The sequence below is a fragment of the Martes martes genome (genome assembly GCF_963455335.1).
Source record: "Martes martes genome assembly, chromosome: Y".
Lineage (NCBI taxonomy): Eukaryota > Metazoa > Chordata > Mammalia > Carnivora > Mustelidae > Martes > Martes martes.
In genome coordinates this window covers 19,329,461-19,350,004 of record NC_137907.1, presented here as the reverse complement: position 1 = coordinate 19,350,004, position 20,544 = coordinate 19,329,461, and the positions used below count along the sequence as shown (strand labels likewise).

The 20,544-nt window shown below is 36.3% G+C and overlaps 1 protein-coding gene across 1 annotated transcript in view; it reads right to left on the bottom strand.

The window, feature by feature from the left end:
• Positions 1 to 5,821: 5,821 nt before the first annotated feature.
• LOC308337760 (ubiquitin carboxyl-terminal hydrolase 9X-like) overlaps positions 5,822 to 20,544 on the bottom strand; it is a 155,407-nt gene continuing 140,684 nt past the window's right edge. The window contains exons 36-45 of the mRNA XM_080795942.1: positions 20,296 to 20,419; positions 19,076 to 19,301; positions 18,412 to 18,541; positions 12,936 to 13,121; positions 12,300 to 12,520; positions 12,125 to 12,213; positions 7,938 to 8,094; positions 7,582 to 7,794; positions 7,098 to 7,193; positions 5,822 to 6,080 (exon numbers count right to left, since the gene is read on the bottom strand). Of these exons, the coding sequence (XP_080652068.1) occupies positions 5,943 to 6,080; positions 7,098 to 7,193; positions 7,582 to 7,794; positions 7,938 to 8,094; positions 12,125 to 12,213; positions 12,300 to 12,520; positions 12,936 to 13,121; positions 18,412 to 18,541; positions 19,076 to 19,301; positions 20,296 to 20,419 (1,580 nt within the window). The 3' untranslated portion in view covers positions 5,822 to 5,942. The remainder of the gene's footprint in view (positions 6,081 to 7,097; positions 7,194 to 7,581; positions 7,795 to 7,937; positions 8,095 to 12,124; positions 12,214 to 12,299; positions 12,521 to 12,935; positions 13,122 to 18,411; positions 18,542 to 19,075; positions 19,302 to 20,295; positions 20,420 to 20,544) is intronic.

Sequence of the window (20,544 nt, the reverse complement as noted above, 5' to 3'; positions counted from 1 at the left end):
GAGAGGGAGAAGCACGCTCTGTGCTGAACAGGGAGACCAATGTAGGGATTGATCCCAGGACTCTGGGATCATGACCTGAGCTGAAGGCAGATGGTTAACCTACTGAACCATCCAGGCATCCCAATAATTATATTTTTAAGGAAAGAGTTTAAGTAATCTCTGCACCCAAAATGGGCTTAAACTCATAACCCCAGCATTAAGAATCACATGCTCTAGAAAATGAGCCAGGAAGACATTCCTAAATTGGACCTTGACTGTATTGTGCTCTTGGCACTACCGGTAAGATGAGAATGTTAATTATTAATCAAATGTACTAGCAGACTGAATAAAAGCCTCCTTAGGAAATAATATGCACAGGAAATGATTGGCTGAGGGAGAACTAGATTTAAGTATTCATCACCCAACTTTCATGGTAAATAGTTCTACATAAGTTCATCGTAAGACATAATTAGAAGTATAACAAAGAAATAAGCAATCAAATTAATACAAAAATATGAAAATGCATGTAAGGTCTATAGGATATGTTCTCTTTAATCTGTCCCTACCTATACTGGTTCCTCTAAATGTTAGGCTTATCCATACTGTTAAGTTCTATTGCTATTTAATAAAAATGTACCACTAACTGTAGAATCTACTAAGTCAAATATAATCATTTTGATGTGGCCTGCGTAGGTGAGTGTTTTACCTCATCCAAAGAAAAGTTAATCTCTAAGATCAGAATGTCCTGCCCCATAACACTGTCTTTTCTTTACTGGTTGATCTTCAGTTTCAGCAGACAGTGCAGTATAACAATGTCGTGTCAAGTAATCAAGCATGTCCACAAGACTAAGACAATAAAAACTCTAGCATCAAGCTTGTGTAAGCTTTCCTGATTGTTAATACTCTATGCATATTGTCATACATGATTATTGGTAGAAGTCAGCACTGTCCATGATTTTAGTGGGAGAAAACAATTGGAATCTTGTAATTTTAACTTCCACCAATCCTGCCACATGTACCTCTTTCCTCTGAAACCCTCCCTGACTTTATTCTATATCCTTTCACTATAATAAACTGTAACCATGAGCCATGAGAAGTTTAACAGCTTTGATTGAGTTCTGTAAGTCTTTCAATTGAACTATCAAAATAAAGTACAAGTAACTCTTGGGCAAACAGAAGTAGGGAAAATCCTTATTATAAAACTTTAAGAAAACTTGGGACCTGAGTCGCTCAGTAGGTTAGGCATCCAACTTAGCTTCAGCTCAGTTCACAATCTCTGGGTCCTGGGATTGAGCCTTGTGTCAGGCTGTGTGTGGAGCTAAATCAGCTCCAGGGCGCTCTCTCTCCCTCTGTCCCACTCATGTGCTCTTTCTCTCTTAAAGAAAGAAATATACCTTTAGGGGTACCTGGGTGGCTCAGTGGGTTAAGCCTCTGCCTTCGGCTCAGGTCATGATCTCACGGTCCTGGGATCGAGCCCTGCATCAGGCTCTCTGCTCAGTGGGGAGCCTGCTTCCCTTCCTCTCTCTCTCTGCTTGCCTCTCTGCCTACTTGTGATCTCTGTCAAATAAATAAATAAAAATCTTAAAAAAAAAAAAGAAATACAAACAAAAGAAAACAAAAAGAAACCCAGTTAAATTTCACTAATTTCTCTCATGGAGATGCTCCTCAAACTGTGAGAATAACCATGGCTTTATCTAGTATAAATTCAAAGTAACCCAGATTCAGACCTTTCTTTCTAGTGGAAACCTAGCAAGAAAAACAAAATAAGGAAGTCATTAAACTTTTCTTAAGGTACAATAAATACCAAAATCATTTTCCAGCAGGTGTTTTAATAATAATAATGGTTCAAGTAATAGATGATGATTCAAATAAATGGTTCAAATACTATAGCCTACTTAGAGTTTATTATTGTGGAGTGACGTAAAAAACCCCCACCAATTTGAATCTCAAATGCTATAGAACATTTTTCTTCACAAATGCGGACGTGATATAATTAAAATATGATTATATAATATAATAAGCTAGAAATAGGGGCCCCTGAGTGGCTCAGTGGGTTAAGCATCTGCCTTTGGCTCAGGTTATGATCCCATGGTCCTGGGATGGAGCCCCACATTGGATTGCTTGCTCGGCAGAGAGCCTGCTTCTCCTTCTCCCTCTGCTGCTCCTCCTGCTTGTGCGCTGTCACATAAAGAAATAAAATCTTAAAAAAAAAAAAAAAGCTAAAAATGTAATGTCTGTTTTAAATTTCCCACTATTACAGAAAACCTGAAATTATATATAGTAATGAATATACACAGGGAAAATAAGTACCTTCCTTTTCAATCACAAGTCTGTTTCTTTTTTTTTTTTTTTTGAAGATTTTATTTATTTGACAGACAGAGATCATAAGTAGGCAGAGAGGAAGGCAGAGAGAGAGAGGAGGAAGCAGGCTCCCTGCTGAGCAGAGAGCCCGATGCGGGGCTCAATCCCAGGACCCTGAGATCATGACCTGAGCCGAAGCAGAGGCTTTAACCCACTGAGCCATCCAGGCGCCCCATAAGTCTATTTCTATTTTTTTTCTTTTTTAAAGATTATATTTATTTATTTATTTGACAGAGATCACAAGTAGGCAGAGAGGCAGGCAGAGAGATAGGAGAAAGCAGGCTCCCCGCTGAGCAGAGAGCCCGATGGGGCACTCGATCCCAGAACCCTGAGATCATGACCTGAGCCGAACGCAGAGGCTTTAACCCACTGAGCCACCCAGGCGCGCCCCACAAGTCTATTTCTTATTTCGGTTTAAAATAAGACTTTTGTGAAAAAATTATTAATCCAATAAAAATACCATCCAACTCAATTTTTTTATTTATGTAAATGTACATTTTTAATTTACGAATTTGCCTGTTCAGTAAAACTTTTTTTAAAAAAGACATTATTTATTTATTTGACATATAGAGCTCACAAGTAGGGAGAGACAGGCAAAGAGAGAGGGGGAAGCAGGCTCCCTGCTGAGCAGAGAGCCTGATGAGGTCTCATGGTCTCATGAGTTAAGCAGAGGCTTAACTCACTGAGCCACCCAGGTGCCCCAAACTTTTTTGTTTTTTAAAGAGTTATTTTAGAGAGAGTGTGCATGCAAACAGTAGGAGGGGCAGAGGAAGAGGGATTGAGAATTCCTACCAAGTGTGGAGCCCAAAGCAGCACTTGATCCCACAGCTGTGAGATTGTAAACTGGACCCTTAACTGACTGAGCCACCCAGGCACCCCAGTAAAATTTCTTTATAACCTCAAAATCAATACTTTTATGTGGCCATTCACTGAGAGTTGCAGAACAGCAGAAATTCTTAGGTGCCTGATATGAATGCTCTCAGACTGAATAAGGTTGAAAATTTGCCTTCATATTTCAGCTTTCACAGACTTTGGATCTACTGAGTGTCACACGCTATTCTTTTTTTCTTTTTAGTGGTAATTTTACTGTTTAAAAAATGGCCCCCAAGAAAAGTGCTTAAGCCATGCTCATACCCAGTGTTTTTAAGCACCAGTAGTCTATGTGCCATGCCTTCAAGAGAAATTACATTATAGTTACAGATTGTTTAACAATGAGTTACAGGCCTAGGACACCTGGGTGGCTCACTCAGTTAGACATCTGACTCTCAATTTCAGCGCATATCTTTTTTTTAAGATTTTATTTATTTATTTGTCAGACAGAGATCACAAATAGGCAGAGAGGCAGGCAGAGAGAGAGGAGGAAGCAGTCTCCCTGCTGAGCAGAGAGCCTGATGCGGGGCTTGATCCCAGGACCCTGGAATCATGACCTGAGCTGAAGGCAGAGGCTTTAACCCACTGAGCCACCCAGGTGCCCCTTCAGCGCATATCTTAATCTCTTGATCCGAGTCATGAGTTTAAGCTCTGCAATAGGACTTAAAAAAAAAAGTGGACGTGGCAATGAGTTCATTGTTAATCAGTGACATTTGACAAATGAAGAGCTTTAAATAGAAGCACAAATAAAGTTATGTACTGACTGGTACATGAAAATGTGAGTAGACGCTTACAGGATCCTAACCCAGCATTTCCTAAGGAATAAAGGCTCAATGTTCCTTAATTGTACCCCGTGACTCTATATACTGCTGTACATAATAAGAACTGACTATAAAAATGTGACAAAAGTATAAGACTGATTAATTTAGGATTTTTAAAAGTACCAACACTTGATTTTCTTTTTTCTAAATTCATAAAGGGTAAACAGTAAATTATTAAAAAAAAAGATTTTATTTATTTATTTGAGAGAGAAAGCATGAGCAGGGAGGCAGGGTGAGGGAAAAGCAGATTCCCTCCCGAGCTGGGAACCAGAAACAGGGTGATCCCAGGACCCTGAGATCATGGCCTAAGCTGAAGGCAGATGCTTAACGTGAGCCACCCAGGCTCCCCAAAGAGTAAGTAATTTTAAGCACTAAGATGCGATGTCTGAAATGTTGGATTCAGTGTCATGCCAATATATGTTATACAAATAATTTTAACGTATAACATTTAAGAACAAAAGAGTAACAAAAAAACCCCACAAAAGACAAATTCTTCTTAAATCAAATTCTATTTGTGAATTCAGCAAAATAATTTCTATAAAACAAAACAGCAAAATATTTAAATAGTATAGGACAGGCTGTATCTGTTTGCAGGATATTTGGTTTTTAGACAGGTTTCAAAATATTACACACATTCAAAAATTACCAATTCTTTTTTAAATATAGTATTAACTCATGAGTTATAGAATCCTGAAACAAATGTTTATTCTAAAATAGTACTTCAGAATTATATTAACTAACTAGAAGTTTATATTTTTTAATTAAATACCACAACATAGGAGTTTTGGAATGGAAAAGGAACTGGGACAATTCTTGCTTTCAAGTAAAATTGTGACTGACTAGAATATCAGCCAGACATCTAGGTGCAATGGTACTTCAAAATATTGTAGGATTCTGATGATGTCCACTTCAGTGGGCTTCTGTAAAATTATCACCTAATAAACTCTATTGTACAACAAAACAAGCACACAAAATACAGTCGTCTATTATGCGCCACACATTCTGGGGTAGCAAAAGCTTGCATATTCTTTTTAATGTTTTTTTAAAATTCCTATAACCAATACTTTCACATTCTTTTTCCCATCAAGAGACTGAACTGTCTAACTTTAAATATAAAGAATATATGAATAAGTGAAAACTGCCTCTCTGTCACATTTTTCCTCTTGTTTTATATGTACGCTAAGTGTAAGAAATAAAAACCTCTAGGTAACAAAACTGTCACTTTAGGGGAAACTGCGATCATTCAGGTGATTTTTGTCTTCACTGGCTACACAAACTTAGTGTGATGCCATGCTAAATGTTACAGCATCATTAATAGCTTTAAACTGATTAACCAGAATAAAAAGGTAATGAAAAATATCCAGACACAATGTTACATCACCAGTTTTTCCACACCATCCATACAATTCAAGGTTACCAACCAGCCTTACATGACTCTAGTAACTAAGAATTAACAAGAAACCAGTGGTGTGATTGTTATGGATGGACTGTTTTATATTACCTTTTTTGGTTTTATTTTTGGTAAAGGATTTGATCCAATTGCCATGAAGCAGACAATACTGGATGCAGAATGCAGCAACAAAACAAGAAAATTATTTTTTTGTAGAACTGTGACTCTTCATCAAAAAAAAATTCTCTTGGTTAAGAATTAATAGTCCAACATTAATATACTATATACATCTTTGCCATTTACATATTAGTATCAGCCATTTAATACAAAACACTATACACTTTCCCCTGCAGGTGGCTTATATATATTGACAACTAATTTCTGCAAATGAGACAGTGAATAGACTCTCCACTCCATGCTGAACAGTTTCTCTTGTTTTCAATATCAGCCAGACACAGAAAAAGTTTGGACAGTAAGGCCTGAGTGCATGGTCGTAAAGGAAGCAGTTAATGATAGGTATTTCACTGATCCTTCATTTGAGATAAGGATACTTCTTCATTGCTTTCAAAATTTTCTTGCGTGTGTTGGCCAGTTTTTTGGTGGTTGTTCAAGTGTTGTGCTGCTGGCCCTGTATATGGCTGTCCATGCACATGATTATTCTGAGAGGGTGAAAGAGAGCAGTATGTCAAACTTTTCATATATTAAAATTAAAATGAAAAATCATAGGATAAAGTTTGTGTAAAAGTTGACATGTCTGTTCTAGGGATTTATCTAAAAACAATAATGTAGTAGTTACAAATTAACCTATAATTCAATTCTAATATTCTAAGGAATTTAAGTATGATATAACAATAAACTATTTCAAGAAAATTTGTCTTTATGATAAAACTGTATTCTACTTTCACAAGGGAAGTATTTTAAAAGTGTTTATCACCAAATATTGCACTAATAGAATTGGTGCTCTCACTGTGGTCCACAGACCAGCAGCATCAGTATCACCTGGAAACTTGTCAGAATACAGTCTTATACTCCACCTCTGATGGTCAGAAATCCTGGAGTTGGAACTTAGTAACCTGTTTTTAACAAGTGCCTTCACATGACTTTGAGGCATATTAAATTTAAAAACCTCAATTAGTCATGTCTGTGGTTTAAACTTGGGACAATCTTTCCTGAAACATTTCTCCAAATTCTTGTTTTTCAATGAAAGTTGAACTGTTCATGTTATTTCTTACCAGTTATCATTTTTCCCCAATGACTCATCATCTATTGAAATCACTCCAATTGATTTTGTAAAACATTTTTACTGCAAAGGAATACTGGAGCAAAGGTAACCAAGATATGTTTGTCTTAACGTTTCTTCAACAGTTATTAATTTTATGTTCATGTGAAGTATCACATATTTTTATTAACTATAATAGCACAAGAGTATTACCAAACTGGCCAGGAAAAATGCCATAAGGGTAGACATGCTGCAACATGACCCCAACTCTAACCACTCTCTTCCTCTGATCATCCTGGCAAAGCTATTATGAATAATCCCTTTATTACTTCATAGAGCTGAAAGTTTACAAAACATGTAAGAAAAATAACTAAATTCTCTTTTTTTTGGTAAAGTACAAAAACTTACTCAATAAAAACAAAAACAAAAAACCATAACCCACTGAAGTCTTACTTACCTGTTGACAGTGAGAACCAGACGAATGAAGATACAATGGGGTATCTTCTGGTAGAGATGACTCATGCTCATCTGGAGCATCTTGATCATCTGGCTCCTAATTTTAAATTAAGAGATTAGTAATTTGATTATGAAAGTAACTTTAAATTTATTTTAATTTCTTTTTCAGAAAAAAAGTTTATAAAATGTACCAGCTGACTGTTCACCTTTTTTTCATTTAAAGCAAATAAAATAACTAACAATCAGAGAAAAAAATTAGATTTTTCCAGATATGTAATTTTTAGAAAATTTCACAGGAATTTCTCTAACAAAGGAGTTACTAACTTCATTTGATTCCGTAAAAACAAAATCAAGCAACAAAGAACATTAAAGCCAACAAAACCGCAACACAATTTCTTGAAATTAATAAACACTGGCCTATAAATATAAAAAATTACTTTTTTTTCTTCCATTTTTATCTGCTGCCCTTTGGTGGCTTTTTTTACCTCTTCTGGGCAGAGTTCACAAGCTTTTGCAAGAGTCATCCTTGCACTTTGTGATCTCTCCAAAAAATAGCCATTTGATGTTTCATTGCTTTGCACTGGGGGAGACCAGTTATTGTAAGGATATTGAGGATTGCCAGTATATGGTCTTCTTTCAAGTTCATCTCCAAGCCATTCCACTGCCCAGGTCCACTTTCTTTTAAGATCTCCATTACCCTTCAAAAGAGGAAAAAAAAAAAAAAGAAATAATTTAGAATAATTTTCAATGTTAACTTCTAAGCCCAAATTTTCACAATTCTTTTAAAGCAGTTCTTAATTATGATACAGATTATTACATGATTTGAGAAAAAAATTCTCACCTGTAATATTTGGTAAGCAACAGCACAATTGCTAAAGAGTGCTACCATACATTTTATACACTGGTATGCTCTTTTTTGATAGTGATTCTTAGAGCGCTGAATTGTATCAAACAAACCATCTCGATCATCTGGGATTCCTTTAAGTGCATTATGAATTCTAAAAAAGAATAAAATATAAATATTTATAGTATTTGGTAGCTAACACTGTGCCATTTAATACATGTTTTGATGTAATCATCGAATCCATTTAGCCCTGGAGTTAATTACCTAAGGAATAAATCCATTTAAAAGATGAAAAGACAAGTACAGAATTCAGTTTGCCTACTGTCATAAAGCCAGCAAGGTGGAGAGATGGCTAAAGTCTGACTGAAAAGACTAAAGTCTTACTCAAATTATTAACCCAGTATTATTTTGCTAACTATAAATTAAATGCATCAGTAATATTGAATTAAGGATTAAAGTTAACTATATGTCTGCAAGACTGTTTCAGTTGAACATAATTTCAGTTTGATCGTTATTGAGTCAGAGCATTCTTTTAAAAAGATTTAATTTATTCTAGAGAAAGAAGGGAGAGTGTGAGTGCACATGTGCAGGAGGCACAGGGGCAGAGGGAGAGGTAAAGAGAGAACCTCAAACAGACTTCCCACTGGGCATGGAGCCTCACAGAATTAATCCCATAACCCTGAGACTATAATTTTAGCCAAAACCAAGAGGTGGATGCTTAACTGACTGAGCCACCCAGGAGCCCTCCAGAGCCTTTTTCTTTTTTTTTAAAGACTGCAGAGTCTAGTGACTATGTGACAAAATTTCACAGTACAAAATGAACTTGAATTCAAATCATTAGAATATACATACGGCACATAAAGCAATTTTTAAAGGCAAGAGTGAAGTTGTCTGATTTGCGAATAATTAGATTGAACTGAAGTTCTAACCAAGTATCAGCATAACATTTTATACATCCAGTTACTTCTTGTTTTTCTCAAAAGCCAATTTAAAATTATTTGTGGGCAAAATGTGCTTTCTTTCTTTTTTAGGAGGACCTAGATAGAAAGTCTCTAGAGAAATTCTCCTTTTCACCATTTACCTGACTTACTAGGAACATCACTGTATTCCAAATAAAAACCCAATTTTTTGGTTTTGTGTTATGTTTTTATTTATTTTGGTAATCTTAAACCTAAAATGTGGGCCTTGAACTCCCAACCCCAAGATCAAGAGTTGCATGCTCTTCTGATTGAGCCAGGCAGGCACCTGTTTTGTGCTTTGTTTTGCAGTATACACACTTCATAATCTAAGTCTTGTATATCTTGGAAACAATGGTTTTGTAGTATATACTCTACTTTATTCTTTAGTTTTAGGTGATAATGAAGTCTGATGGTATTTTTGCCACCTTATCATTACTACAACTGCTTTTTATATACCATTGTAAACCATATTGTCTTTACCTGTCCTGTTGCCTATTACTGGTGTGGCACGTAGCAGATACTTTGTAATGTAAACTGAATAAGCTAAATGTTCATTATAATCTCACTCTTATGTAGAATTTAAGAAACAAACAGATGAACATGTGGGAAAGGAGGAAAAAAAAGAGAGAGAAAACAAACCAAGAGACTTAACCACAGAGAACACCTGAGGGTTGCTGGGGGAGGTGTGTAGGAGTGGATGGAAGTAACTGGGTGATGAGCATTTAGGAGGGCAGGTAGTAGAATGTGCACCAGGTATTCTTTGTAAATGATCAATCACTGAAATCTACTTCTGAAACCAATATTACTGTATGTTAGCTAACTAGAATTCAAATAAAATTTAAAAAATAAATCAAATTCTCTCATGATACTGAAATAGGAACTGAGTAATAAACAAGTGTAGGTTGAAAGTTTTAATACTTTTGTTTCATGGTGACTGGTTTTGTTTAATGCTATTTTGACATTAACTGATTTGTTTGAAATCCGTGATGGCTAATTAGATGACAAATTAAAATATTAATTCAAAAAGTCTAGCATTTCTAGTCCCCCTGAAATTCAAGATTGTAATGATTAAGCACTACAAATTTATAAAATAATGTAGGATGCTTGGGCAGCTCAGTCAGTAAAGCGCCTGCCTTTGACTCAGGTCATGGTCCCAGGGTACTGGGATTGAGTCCCACATCAGGCTCCTACTCGGCAGGGAATCTGCTTCTTCCTCTCCCTCTGCTGCTCCCCTTGCTTGTGTCTTTCTCTTTTACAAAGAAAAAAGTAAAATCCTAAAAAAAAAAAAGCATTTTCATCTTTTTCTTTTGATTATGGCTAATGGGTGACAATATGCTTGTATTTGTTTCCTTTTAAAATAAACTATTATAAGATAATGCTTTTGCAAGAAAAATGAGGGATATTGGATAACTAATTCTATATCATAACTTGTGGGCCCCTGGGTGGCTCAGCTGGTTAAGTGTGCTGATTTCAGCTCAGTTCTTGAGCTTAGGGTGGTGAGTTCTACCCCCGTATTGGGCTCCAACTGGGTGTGGAAACTACTTAAAAAAAAAAAAAATTCCTGTGGGCTTAATTTTATGTCAAAGAACATATAGAGGAATTTGGGGATAAAGACTTAGAGCAGAATAACTTTCGTTCTAAAAACTTAGCACTTTTGGGACACCTGGGTGGTGCAGTGAGTTAAGCATCTGCCTTTGGCTCAGGTCATGATCTCAGGGTCCTGGGACAGAGCTCCTCATGGGGGCTCCTGGCTCAGTGCGGAGTCTGCTTCTCCCTCATCACCCTGCTTATGCTCTCTCTCTCAATTAAAAAAAAAAAAGCTACCGCTTTTGACTCTTCATATACTTATAAAAACCACTAATAGACTACGATTACTTTTAGAAACTAAATGTTACCATATTAACTAATTAAAGAACAAGTACAGGGGCATCTTGGTAGCACAGTCAGTTAAACGTCCAAACTTTTGGTTTGGGATCAAGTTGTGATCACAGGGTGGTGAGATCCAGCTCTGTGTTGAGCTCTTCCCTGAGTGCAGAATCTGTTTAAGACTCTCTCTCTGCCCCTCCCTAGTACCCCCCTGCCCTGCCAACATTCACTAAGATAAATAAATCATTAAAAATGAAACAAAACTGAATAAAAAAACCTCATGTATAAAATAATCTGAAAATATTCATATGGAGCTTAAATACTTATCAAAAGACTAAGCTAAGTTTTCTTTCTTTCTTTTTTCAGGTATTATGTATTTGATAGAAGACAAAGAAAGACAGAACACAAGTAGGGGGAGTGGGAGTGGGAGAAGCAGGCTTCCTGCCAAGCAGGGAGCCTAATGTAGGGCTTGATCCCAGGACCCTAGTAACTCGACCAGAGCGGAAGGCAGATGCTTAATGACTGAGCCACCCAGGCGCCCCGCCCCCTAAGCTAGTTTTATTATTAAAAAAAAAAAAAAAAAAAGTAAAAAACATTAAGGAGAAGGAAAAAAAAACGAATGTTAAGAGTGAAACTGGAACTTTAGGTCAAAACATTAAAAATGAAACAAAATTATATTTGTTTTAATTTTTTAAAAACATTTTATTTATTTGGCAGAGAGAGGAGAGAGAGCACAAACAGGGGGATGGCAAAGGGAGAAGAAGCCAGATTTGGGGGTCTATTCCAGGACATTGAGATCATGATCTGAGCTGAAGGTAGATGCTTAACTGACTGAGGAGCCGCCCAGGTGCCCCTTCATTTTAATTTTTTAATTATTATTTCTTTTTTTTTAAATGAAGATTTTATTTTTAAGTAATCTCTATACTATGGGGCACCTGGGTGGCTCAGTCATTAAGCGTCTGCCTTCGGCTCGAGTTGAGATCCTAGGGTCCTGGCATCAAGCCCTGCATTGGGCTTCCTGCTTGGCAGGAGGCCTGCTTCTCCATCTCCCACTCCCCCTGTTTGTGTTCCCTCTCCTGCTGTCACTCTGTCAAATTAAAAAAAAAAATTTTTTTTTAAATGAAACAAAAAAAGTAATCTCTACACTGAAATTGGGGCTCAAACTCACAATCCTGACATCAAGAGTCATATGTTCTATCAACTGAGCCAGCAAGGCACTCCTAATTTCTTATTATTGTTTCTAAGATAAAACAACAGAGCTTCAAGAAATAAAAGTATATTTGGCAGCTGGTAATTTCAATTATTATTTCTAGAACCTAAAAAAATGTAATTATTCTGGTAGCAAAAGCGTGTATTCACCTGTGAGTCTGCCAAGAATCTTCAATAAGTAAAATCTGCAAAAGTAAATCCAAATATGGCCGAAGTTCATAGGTGTATGAATATGCAACCTAGAACAAGTAAAAGATAGTTGAATTACTAATTTAAAGGAATCTAAATCAAGTTATGGGCATATGAATGTTTATTTTCCTCTAACCTGCCAGAGAAGTTCACTGAGGACAGTAGAAGAGAACTGAGGATTCTCCCAGCAGCAAAAACGAAGCAATTTGATGGTTTCCTCTGAGTTACTGCAGTCTTCGATAATTTTCTTCACGTAACTTGTTCTCACGAACAAAATGTCTGCCACATTCTGCTGAATTGGCATTATAGGCTGTGATAAATTAGGATCACCAAAAGGATTGGGAAGAGGGGGATTACCTAGAATAGATCATCATCAGTGAAAAGCCAATTAACTTCTATAAAAAATTATAGTACTGAATTTTTTACTTCAAAAACTGACTATAAATTAACTTTCCTAAGTCCAGTAAAATATTCATTAAAATAATCAGATGTATTCCAAGATGGTAAGATAAAAAAAAATGCAAACACTGACACTGAAGACAAAAATTAAAGTTAAAATTTTTAAGCCAACAATTTCATAATTTAAGGGATTTACCAGAGTAGGTAGTAAATTAAAAAAAAATTTTTTTTGAACATGTGAAACAGCTTCATGGTTTAAAAAAATAACAAAAGCATGAGCCTTCAGGCTTTTAGTTCATTTTTATAAATATTCAGAGATTTAATACAGAAGTCTATGATTATTGTTAAGATATAGAATAAAAATCTACTTTACCATTGATTGAAGACTGCATTCTTGATGAGACATTGCAACAGCGTATCAGCTGAGACACTACTGAATATAACTTGCCCAATTCAGCATACTGATATTTGATTGGAGGACCTGGTCCTTCATCTAAAGACACTAGCATAAATGTAGCAGGTACACTCAATTTCAGAAGCTGTGTCTTTTCTGCCATGCCTATCAAAAAGGGGAGAAGAATCCATGTTGGAGAAATAAAAAGAATTAGAATGGCAAGTGTTGCACTAATAAAAAGTAATTATCTAATGTAGCTGCCTGTAGTTTTATGGAAGTTCATCTACTCTGTTTAGACTACAGAAATACAAGCAGAACAAAAAATACATTGATTTAGTTTAATTATTCTAACTGAAATTGTGACTGTGGGATTTCAGTAACACTGAGCTCTAGGGAAATAATACTCTTTGGATCTAGAGACCTAAGAGTGGCCTAGATGGCAACTCTCATCATTATAAAGTAAGGTAGGGGCACCTGGGTGGCTTGGTTGGTTATGTGTCCGTCGTTGCTCAGTCATGATTCTGGGGGGTCTTGAGACTGAACCCCTCATTGGGCTCCCTGCTTAGCAGGGAGTCTGCTTCTTCCTTTCCCTTTGTCCTTCCCCAACTCCTGCTCATGTTCTCACTCTCTCTCACCAATGAATGAATAAATAAATAATAATTACTTTCTAAGGTTTCATTTATTTATTCGAGAGAGAGAGCGAAAATGCATGTGCACAAGCAGGGGGAGCAGGAGAGGGAGAAGGAGGCTCCCTGCTGAGCAAGGAGCCCGGTGAGAAACTTAATCCCAGGACCTGGGGATCATGACCTGAGTCAAAGGGAGACACCTAACCGACCGAGCCACTCAGCAGCTCCTAAAAAAAAATTAATAAAAAAAAAAACCAAAGTGAGGTAGTAAAGACAGAAACCAAATCAAATCAGAAATAAAATTTCTTTTATAAACTACCATCCTCTTTTCCTTTCTCAAGCAAAAAATAAAAAAAAAAAAAGAAAGAAAAGAAAAGGAGGAGAGGTCTAAATTTGCTATTTCTACCTCCCTTATTTTTCCAAATCTCATGACCATTTAGTGCCTGTCTCAACCTTTCTTTGAAGGTAAAAACAGTTCTTAATTCCTACTTCTCAAAACTCTTTAACCGTGGATTTCCTCTCTCATTTTCTTTCTACCTCTCTTTTTTTGCTATTTCTTTATCTTACTTGTGGATTCTTCTTCCTAGCTATGAAGATGGTGTTTCTCTAAAGTTCCCATTCTCCTGATCCTAGTTACTTTTCCTGTGATTAAGTCTACAGTATTAGATATATTCATTGAAATGATTTAAAATTTGGATATACACATCTCACTGTTCACTGAACTTCTTCATTTTAGTGTGGAAACATACTTTTAATCTTCCCAAATGGGTTCCCCTTCCTATGTTTCCTCTGAGTAATGGCACCACTACTCTCTCACTTCAAGTGATATCTTGGTCTTTTTCTTTAAAAAAAAATTTTTTTTTTCAAGTAATCTCTACACCCATGTGAGGCTTGAACCCGAGATCAAGAGTCCCATGGTCTACTACTGAATGAGCTAGTAATCAGTATAATCTTTCTAAGGCAAATATTAATAAATAGGCCTCCCTTATACCCCAGGAATATGTTCCAAGACCTCCAAGACTTGATCTATATAGATACAGTGTTTTTCACCCATACTCACATACTTTTTAAGTTACACATGATAAGGGATTAACAACAATAACACAGAACAATTTTAACAACGCACTGTAGTAAAGTTATGTGGATGTAATCTTTCTCTTGAAATACCTTACTATACTCTACTCACCAGTCTTGTGATGATGTGAGATGGTAAAATGCCTATGTGAATGATGTTGTGATGTAATGTTAGGCTACCACTGACCTTCTGTCAGTACCTCAAGGGGAGGATCGTACACATCTAGACCACAGTGCACATAACGAAAACCACAGACAGAAACCATAGAGAAGTTGGGGGAGGACTACTGCTGTGCTGTAACGGTTCTCAATGCCCTCATGATAAACTAAAAACTTTTTCTCACAAGACTTGTCAAAACACCATGTGTTAGAGCACCTTGCTAATTCCTTCTTGTATGTCATATCTTTCACCAATTCAATTCATACTGAGTAACCTTCAGTAACTTATTTGTCCAATACGCCATTCACTCCGTTTACCAACAAATTCCCATATTACTTTCTCCAGCAAGCCCTTCTTACTAAGTGTAGTTCAGATATGCCTTGGATGTGTATGATAGCACTTGTATTTTCCCTTGTATCACAATATTTTATATTCCATTAGAATTCTTTTTTATTAAAATATTTTATTTATTTATTTGACAGAGTGAGAGAGATCACAAGTAGGCAGAGAAGCAGGCAGAGAGAGGGGGAAAGCAGGCTCCCCACTGAGCAGGGAGCCCGACACAGGGCTCGATCCCAGGGCCCCGAGACCATGACCCGAGCCGAAGGCAGAGGCTTAACCCACTGAGCCACCCAGGTGCCCCATCTCATTAAAATTCTTTATGCATTACTGTATTCCCAAGACCAAAAAAGACAGGTTCGCAATGTCTTATATGAAATTCAAAAATCCTGAAAAACCTAGTTTTTTTTTTTTTTTAAATAATGCTGGTGTTGGAATGCCTGGGCTCAGTAGCGTAAGCATCTGCCTTCGGCTCAGACCATGATCTCAGAGTCCTGGGATTGAGTCCCACATCAGGCTCCCGCTCAGCAGGGAACCTACTTCTCCCCTGTTTGTGATCTTTCTCTCTGGCAAATAAATCTTTGGGAAAAAAAAAATAATGTTCATGTCACAACACATTTTTTGGTGAAGGCTACCTGGTTTTAACTGTTATGATACTCCCTAGCCACTGTCACAGAATGAATATTTATTACTGAAATATCCAGATGTTTGATTATGGGGTACTGCTGCAGACCTTACTGAGAAGGTCAAAGAATGTATGGCTTAAGGAGGGCACGTCCCGCATGGAGCACTGGGTGTTATATGTGAACAATGAATGAATCATGGAACACTACATCAAAAACTAATGACCTACTATAGGGTGACCAATGTAACATAATTAAAAAAAAGAAATTATGGGAGAAATATGAGACATAGTGAAAATTTTCATGGAAAAGAAAAGAATGTATGGCATATGCAATGTTTCACCTTTCTAAAATCCAAAATATTCTGAAACCTAAAATAAGGCTTTAATATATATTAAATTATATTTTATATTATATTATTATATTATATTAATTAAATTATATATTTATATTGCCATAATTAATTATTACTATTAAATTCTACTATGGACCAATAATAAATGATCTGTAAATAAACAATAACTGAAAGGAAAATACAAAAATTATAGGTATGCCTAGGTGGCTCTGTTGCTTAAGCATCTGACTCTTGATTTTGGCTCAGGCCCTGATTTCAGGATCATGGGATTGAGCCCCTTGTCAGGTTCTGCTCTGGAGCTAGCGAGCTAGCTTAAGATTCTGTCTCCCTCTCCCCTTGCCCCACCTCCCAACCACACATGCTTTCATGTGCACTCTTAAAAAAACAAAAACAATGGGGCGCCTGGGTGGCTTAGTGGGTTAAAGCCTCTGTCTTCAGCTCAGGTCATGATCCCAGGGTCCTGGGATCGAGCCCCGTATCAGGCTCTCTGCCCAGCAAGGAGCCTGCTTCCCTTCCTCTCTCTCTGGCTGCCTCTCTTCCTACCTGTGATCTCTGTCAAATAAATAATAAAATCTTTAAAAACAAAAACCTACAAAATATCATTTCTGTGAATGCTTAAATTTAATAGTTTTGCATTAAAAAAATGAATAAAAATAAGGATAACCTCCCCCACAAAACTTGGTAGCTCTTTCTGCCCATGTATCCTGTCCCTGTGCTACAATAAAAGTATCTTTTTGCACCAGAAAAACAAGAACAATGTGTGTTTGTTTGTGTGATACCCTCTTCCCTCTTAACTATAAGATTCCCAGAATCTCAATTAGAGATACATAAGGGAAAGGATAATACACTACGGAAACAACGGGGAAAAAAGAGAACAAAAGTAAAGTTTTCTATTAAGTAATTAGCAGTGACTACTAGTTAAGTTCATACAGATTATACTTTACAAAGAGGAACGTCTGGATAAATAATTTAACCTTGAATACAAAATATCTGTAATTAAAATGATCTCTGGGGTGTGCCTGGATGGCTCAGTTGGTTAAACATCTGCCTTTGGCTCAGGTCATGATCCCAGGGTGCTGGGATGGAGTCCCACATCGGGCTCCCTGCTCTGTCCCCGGATGCCCCTTGCACCTCATACTCTTGCTGTTTTTCAAATAAATAAAACCTTTAAAAATAAATAAGTAAAATGACCTCTGAATCAATTCCTCATAAACTTCTACCCAAATATATATTAATATTGTAAAATTTTCAACTAAATTACATCTCAAAAGATTAGTAATTCTGAGCTATTGGGGCATCAAAATCTGAATCACTGATGTTTAAATGTTAAATGTAAGAAATTTACTCTTCCTAAACAATAATTTATAAGAATATTAAAAATTTTAGAAAATTTATTATGTATATTCTTGACTATCCATCCATTCAGAAAACAGTGACTAAGAACTATTGTGCAAAAAACCCTGATGACAGGATTTTATACTCTAGTTGTGGTGGGTATGACAAAAAAACTAAAAAATCTAATCAAAACACAATAGAATAATAAGCCTAACAAAAAAACATAGCTTAACATTTTAAGTAAGCACTCTGGAACAACTAAGAAGAAATGAACACCAGAAAAGCATATTTTGAAGTTATTGATTTCAACAGAAGTTAATAAATTATGTACATTTTCACTGCCTTCCATTTATTTTAACAAAAACACAGATATATACAATGCAACTTCTTTAAGAAGTGATTCTTTTTTTTTTCCCTTAAAGATTTTATTTGAGGGAGAGAAAGTGTGAGAGAGCATTGAGGGGGAAGGGTCAAGGGTCAGAAGGAGAAGCAGGCTCCCTACTGAGCAGGGAGCCCAATGAGGGACTTGATCCTAGGACTCTAGGATCGTGAGCTGAGCTGAAGGCAGTCGCTTAACCAACTGAGCCACACAGGCGCCCCATAGGAAGTGATTCCTAAACCTGACAAATGTAACCACCTGGGATCCTTCAGAAAATGGAATTCTGATCTGAATCATGTGGGATAAAGCGTGTGAAACAGTTTTTTTAAAACCAGCATTAAGAGATAAAAAATATGAGCAAGACTGCATAAACTACCAGAATCCAAGATGAGAATTCCCATTAAAAAGTGATACAAAAAATCTGCAATGGATTTCAACTACATAAATATGGACTACTGCCTCTGTTTCAGAAGAAATTAGATCTCATCACTGCATTAAAATACATTCATCATTTAATACTAAATGTGAAATAATACATTATATGGAATTAAAAAGAATTCTTACCTAAATTGGCATACATTACAAACAGATTGAAATATTGTTGTAAATGACGGCCATGCTCTGAAACCTCTCTTCTGAGGAGATTTAATACTGCTCTTAGTAAGTGATCACTCAAGCTTAAATTATCACATGCCTGTGAAGAATAAAATATTTTATTAGCAACCAGATGGAGAAAAGGATACTTCCCATATGTATGTTTGCATTAGGGGTATGTTCATATATATGACTGCATTAGGCAGAAATATCAGGAAGGAAATTACTAAAAAGAGTTGCTTTAGAGAGCTGGAAGAGCTGGAAATTTCATTGTAGATGTTAACTGTTTTAACTGCAAAAAAATAAAATCCGTGTGTACAGTTTTATGCTAAATAGGCATATTTAGCCATTATAAATAGGCAAATTTAGCCATTATAAAAGTAAACCCTCTCTGAATATATGTAATCTGAATAACTGCTAGTAACTGAATAAACAGAAAAAATTTTCCTTATATTCTGAAAGCACCCAATAATCATACCTATTGCTGTGAAATAATTTTAATAAACGCAATAATTTATGCATGGCTGTATATATATGGTATACATGTAAAACAAACGCATATGTTTAGTGATTTGATCTTGCAGGGAAAAAGAATTTACTTGTATTTCACTGTTAGAGAAAAGTTTTCAATTACCTGACCAGTAAGTCCAGGAGATGTAAATGATGAAGGACAAGGCCCATCTTGCAAAGAAAAATGTGCAATAAATACTATAAGCTTTGCAAATGCACCCCTCACTTCTGCACTAGGGCACTCAAGGAGATATTCAGAGAAGCGATTTGAAACATTAAAAAGAACATTATGAGCAAACCAAAACCGCACATTTTTGCTATGACGGAGTAAAATGCACAGCGCATCATACCTAAAACAGAAAAATATATGAATATCAACTTTTATTAATGTGCTTCTGTTTTGATTTCTATAGTGAACCAACAAACTTCTATGAATCAAATAAAAAAGAAAGTTCTCTACAATTAATGGTCATGGTTGGTTCTAGGTACAGTATCAGAACTGATCTAGTCCTATAGTCACAAAATGAATTAAATGAGAACTTGTGCGGATGCATATGTATTTTCAAATCCCGTCCTGATGGGAACAATCTTCTATTCTGAAAGATGCTGAAAACAGCTCTTAGATAAGGTATTATAATGTCCTCCATACTTTTACAATTAGAAACTTAAGACTGTAAACACTTAAAAAAATTCCATATTGGGATGCCTGTGTGGCTCAGTGGGTTAAGCCTCAGCCTTCTGTGCAGGTCATGATCTCAGGGTCCTGGGATGGAGCCCCACATCGGCCTCTCTGCTCATCAGGGACCCTGCTCCTACCCCATCCTCCCAGCCTGCTGCTCTGCCTACTTGTGATCTCTCACTCAGTCAGATGAATAAATAAATCTTAAAAAAAAAAAGGGGGGTGATTGGGTGGCTCAGTGGGTTAAAGCCTCTGCCTTTGGCTCCGGTCATGATCCTAGGGTCCTGGGATCGAGCCCCACATCGGACTCTCTGCTCAGCAGGGAGCCTGCTTCCTTCCTCCTCTCTCTCTCTGCCTGCTGCTCTGCCTACCTGTGATCTCTGTCAAATAAACAAATAAAATCTTTTTTAAAAAATCTTCCATATTTTTAAACTTGTCAAAATTCCATCTAGATAAAGCTTAAAACTTTCATGATGAAACAGTAAAAGATAAGACTTAATAGAAATAGGAGTCAATTTTTTGAATAGAAGGCATACTAAAACTAAGCGATTTTAACACTTTCAACACTACCACAAATTTTTATCCTATGTTTGAAATAAGATTCTCATGGCTAGGGAAAAATAAAGCAGTTCAGTATAATATGAATAAAATTCAAAGCCATGTACCAATCACTGGCAGGGCCACGGACAATTTTCTTGGTGTGAAATCCAGTGGTAAAGAGGAATCTAGCGGCAAGCTGAATACTAATCATAGTGATTTCTTCTGCGTCAGGCAACAAGTGATCTTGTCCTTTAAAAAACATACATAGAAACAAACAAGCCCAATGTTAGAAAGATCTTAGCTAAAAGTAATCTTTGGTTTCTATCTTAGCACTTCAAAAACCATGTTTAAACTCTTGTTTGAGTTAAATTATA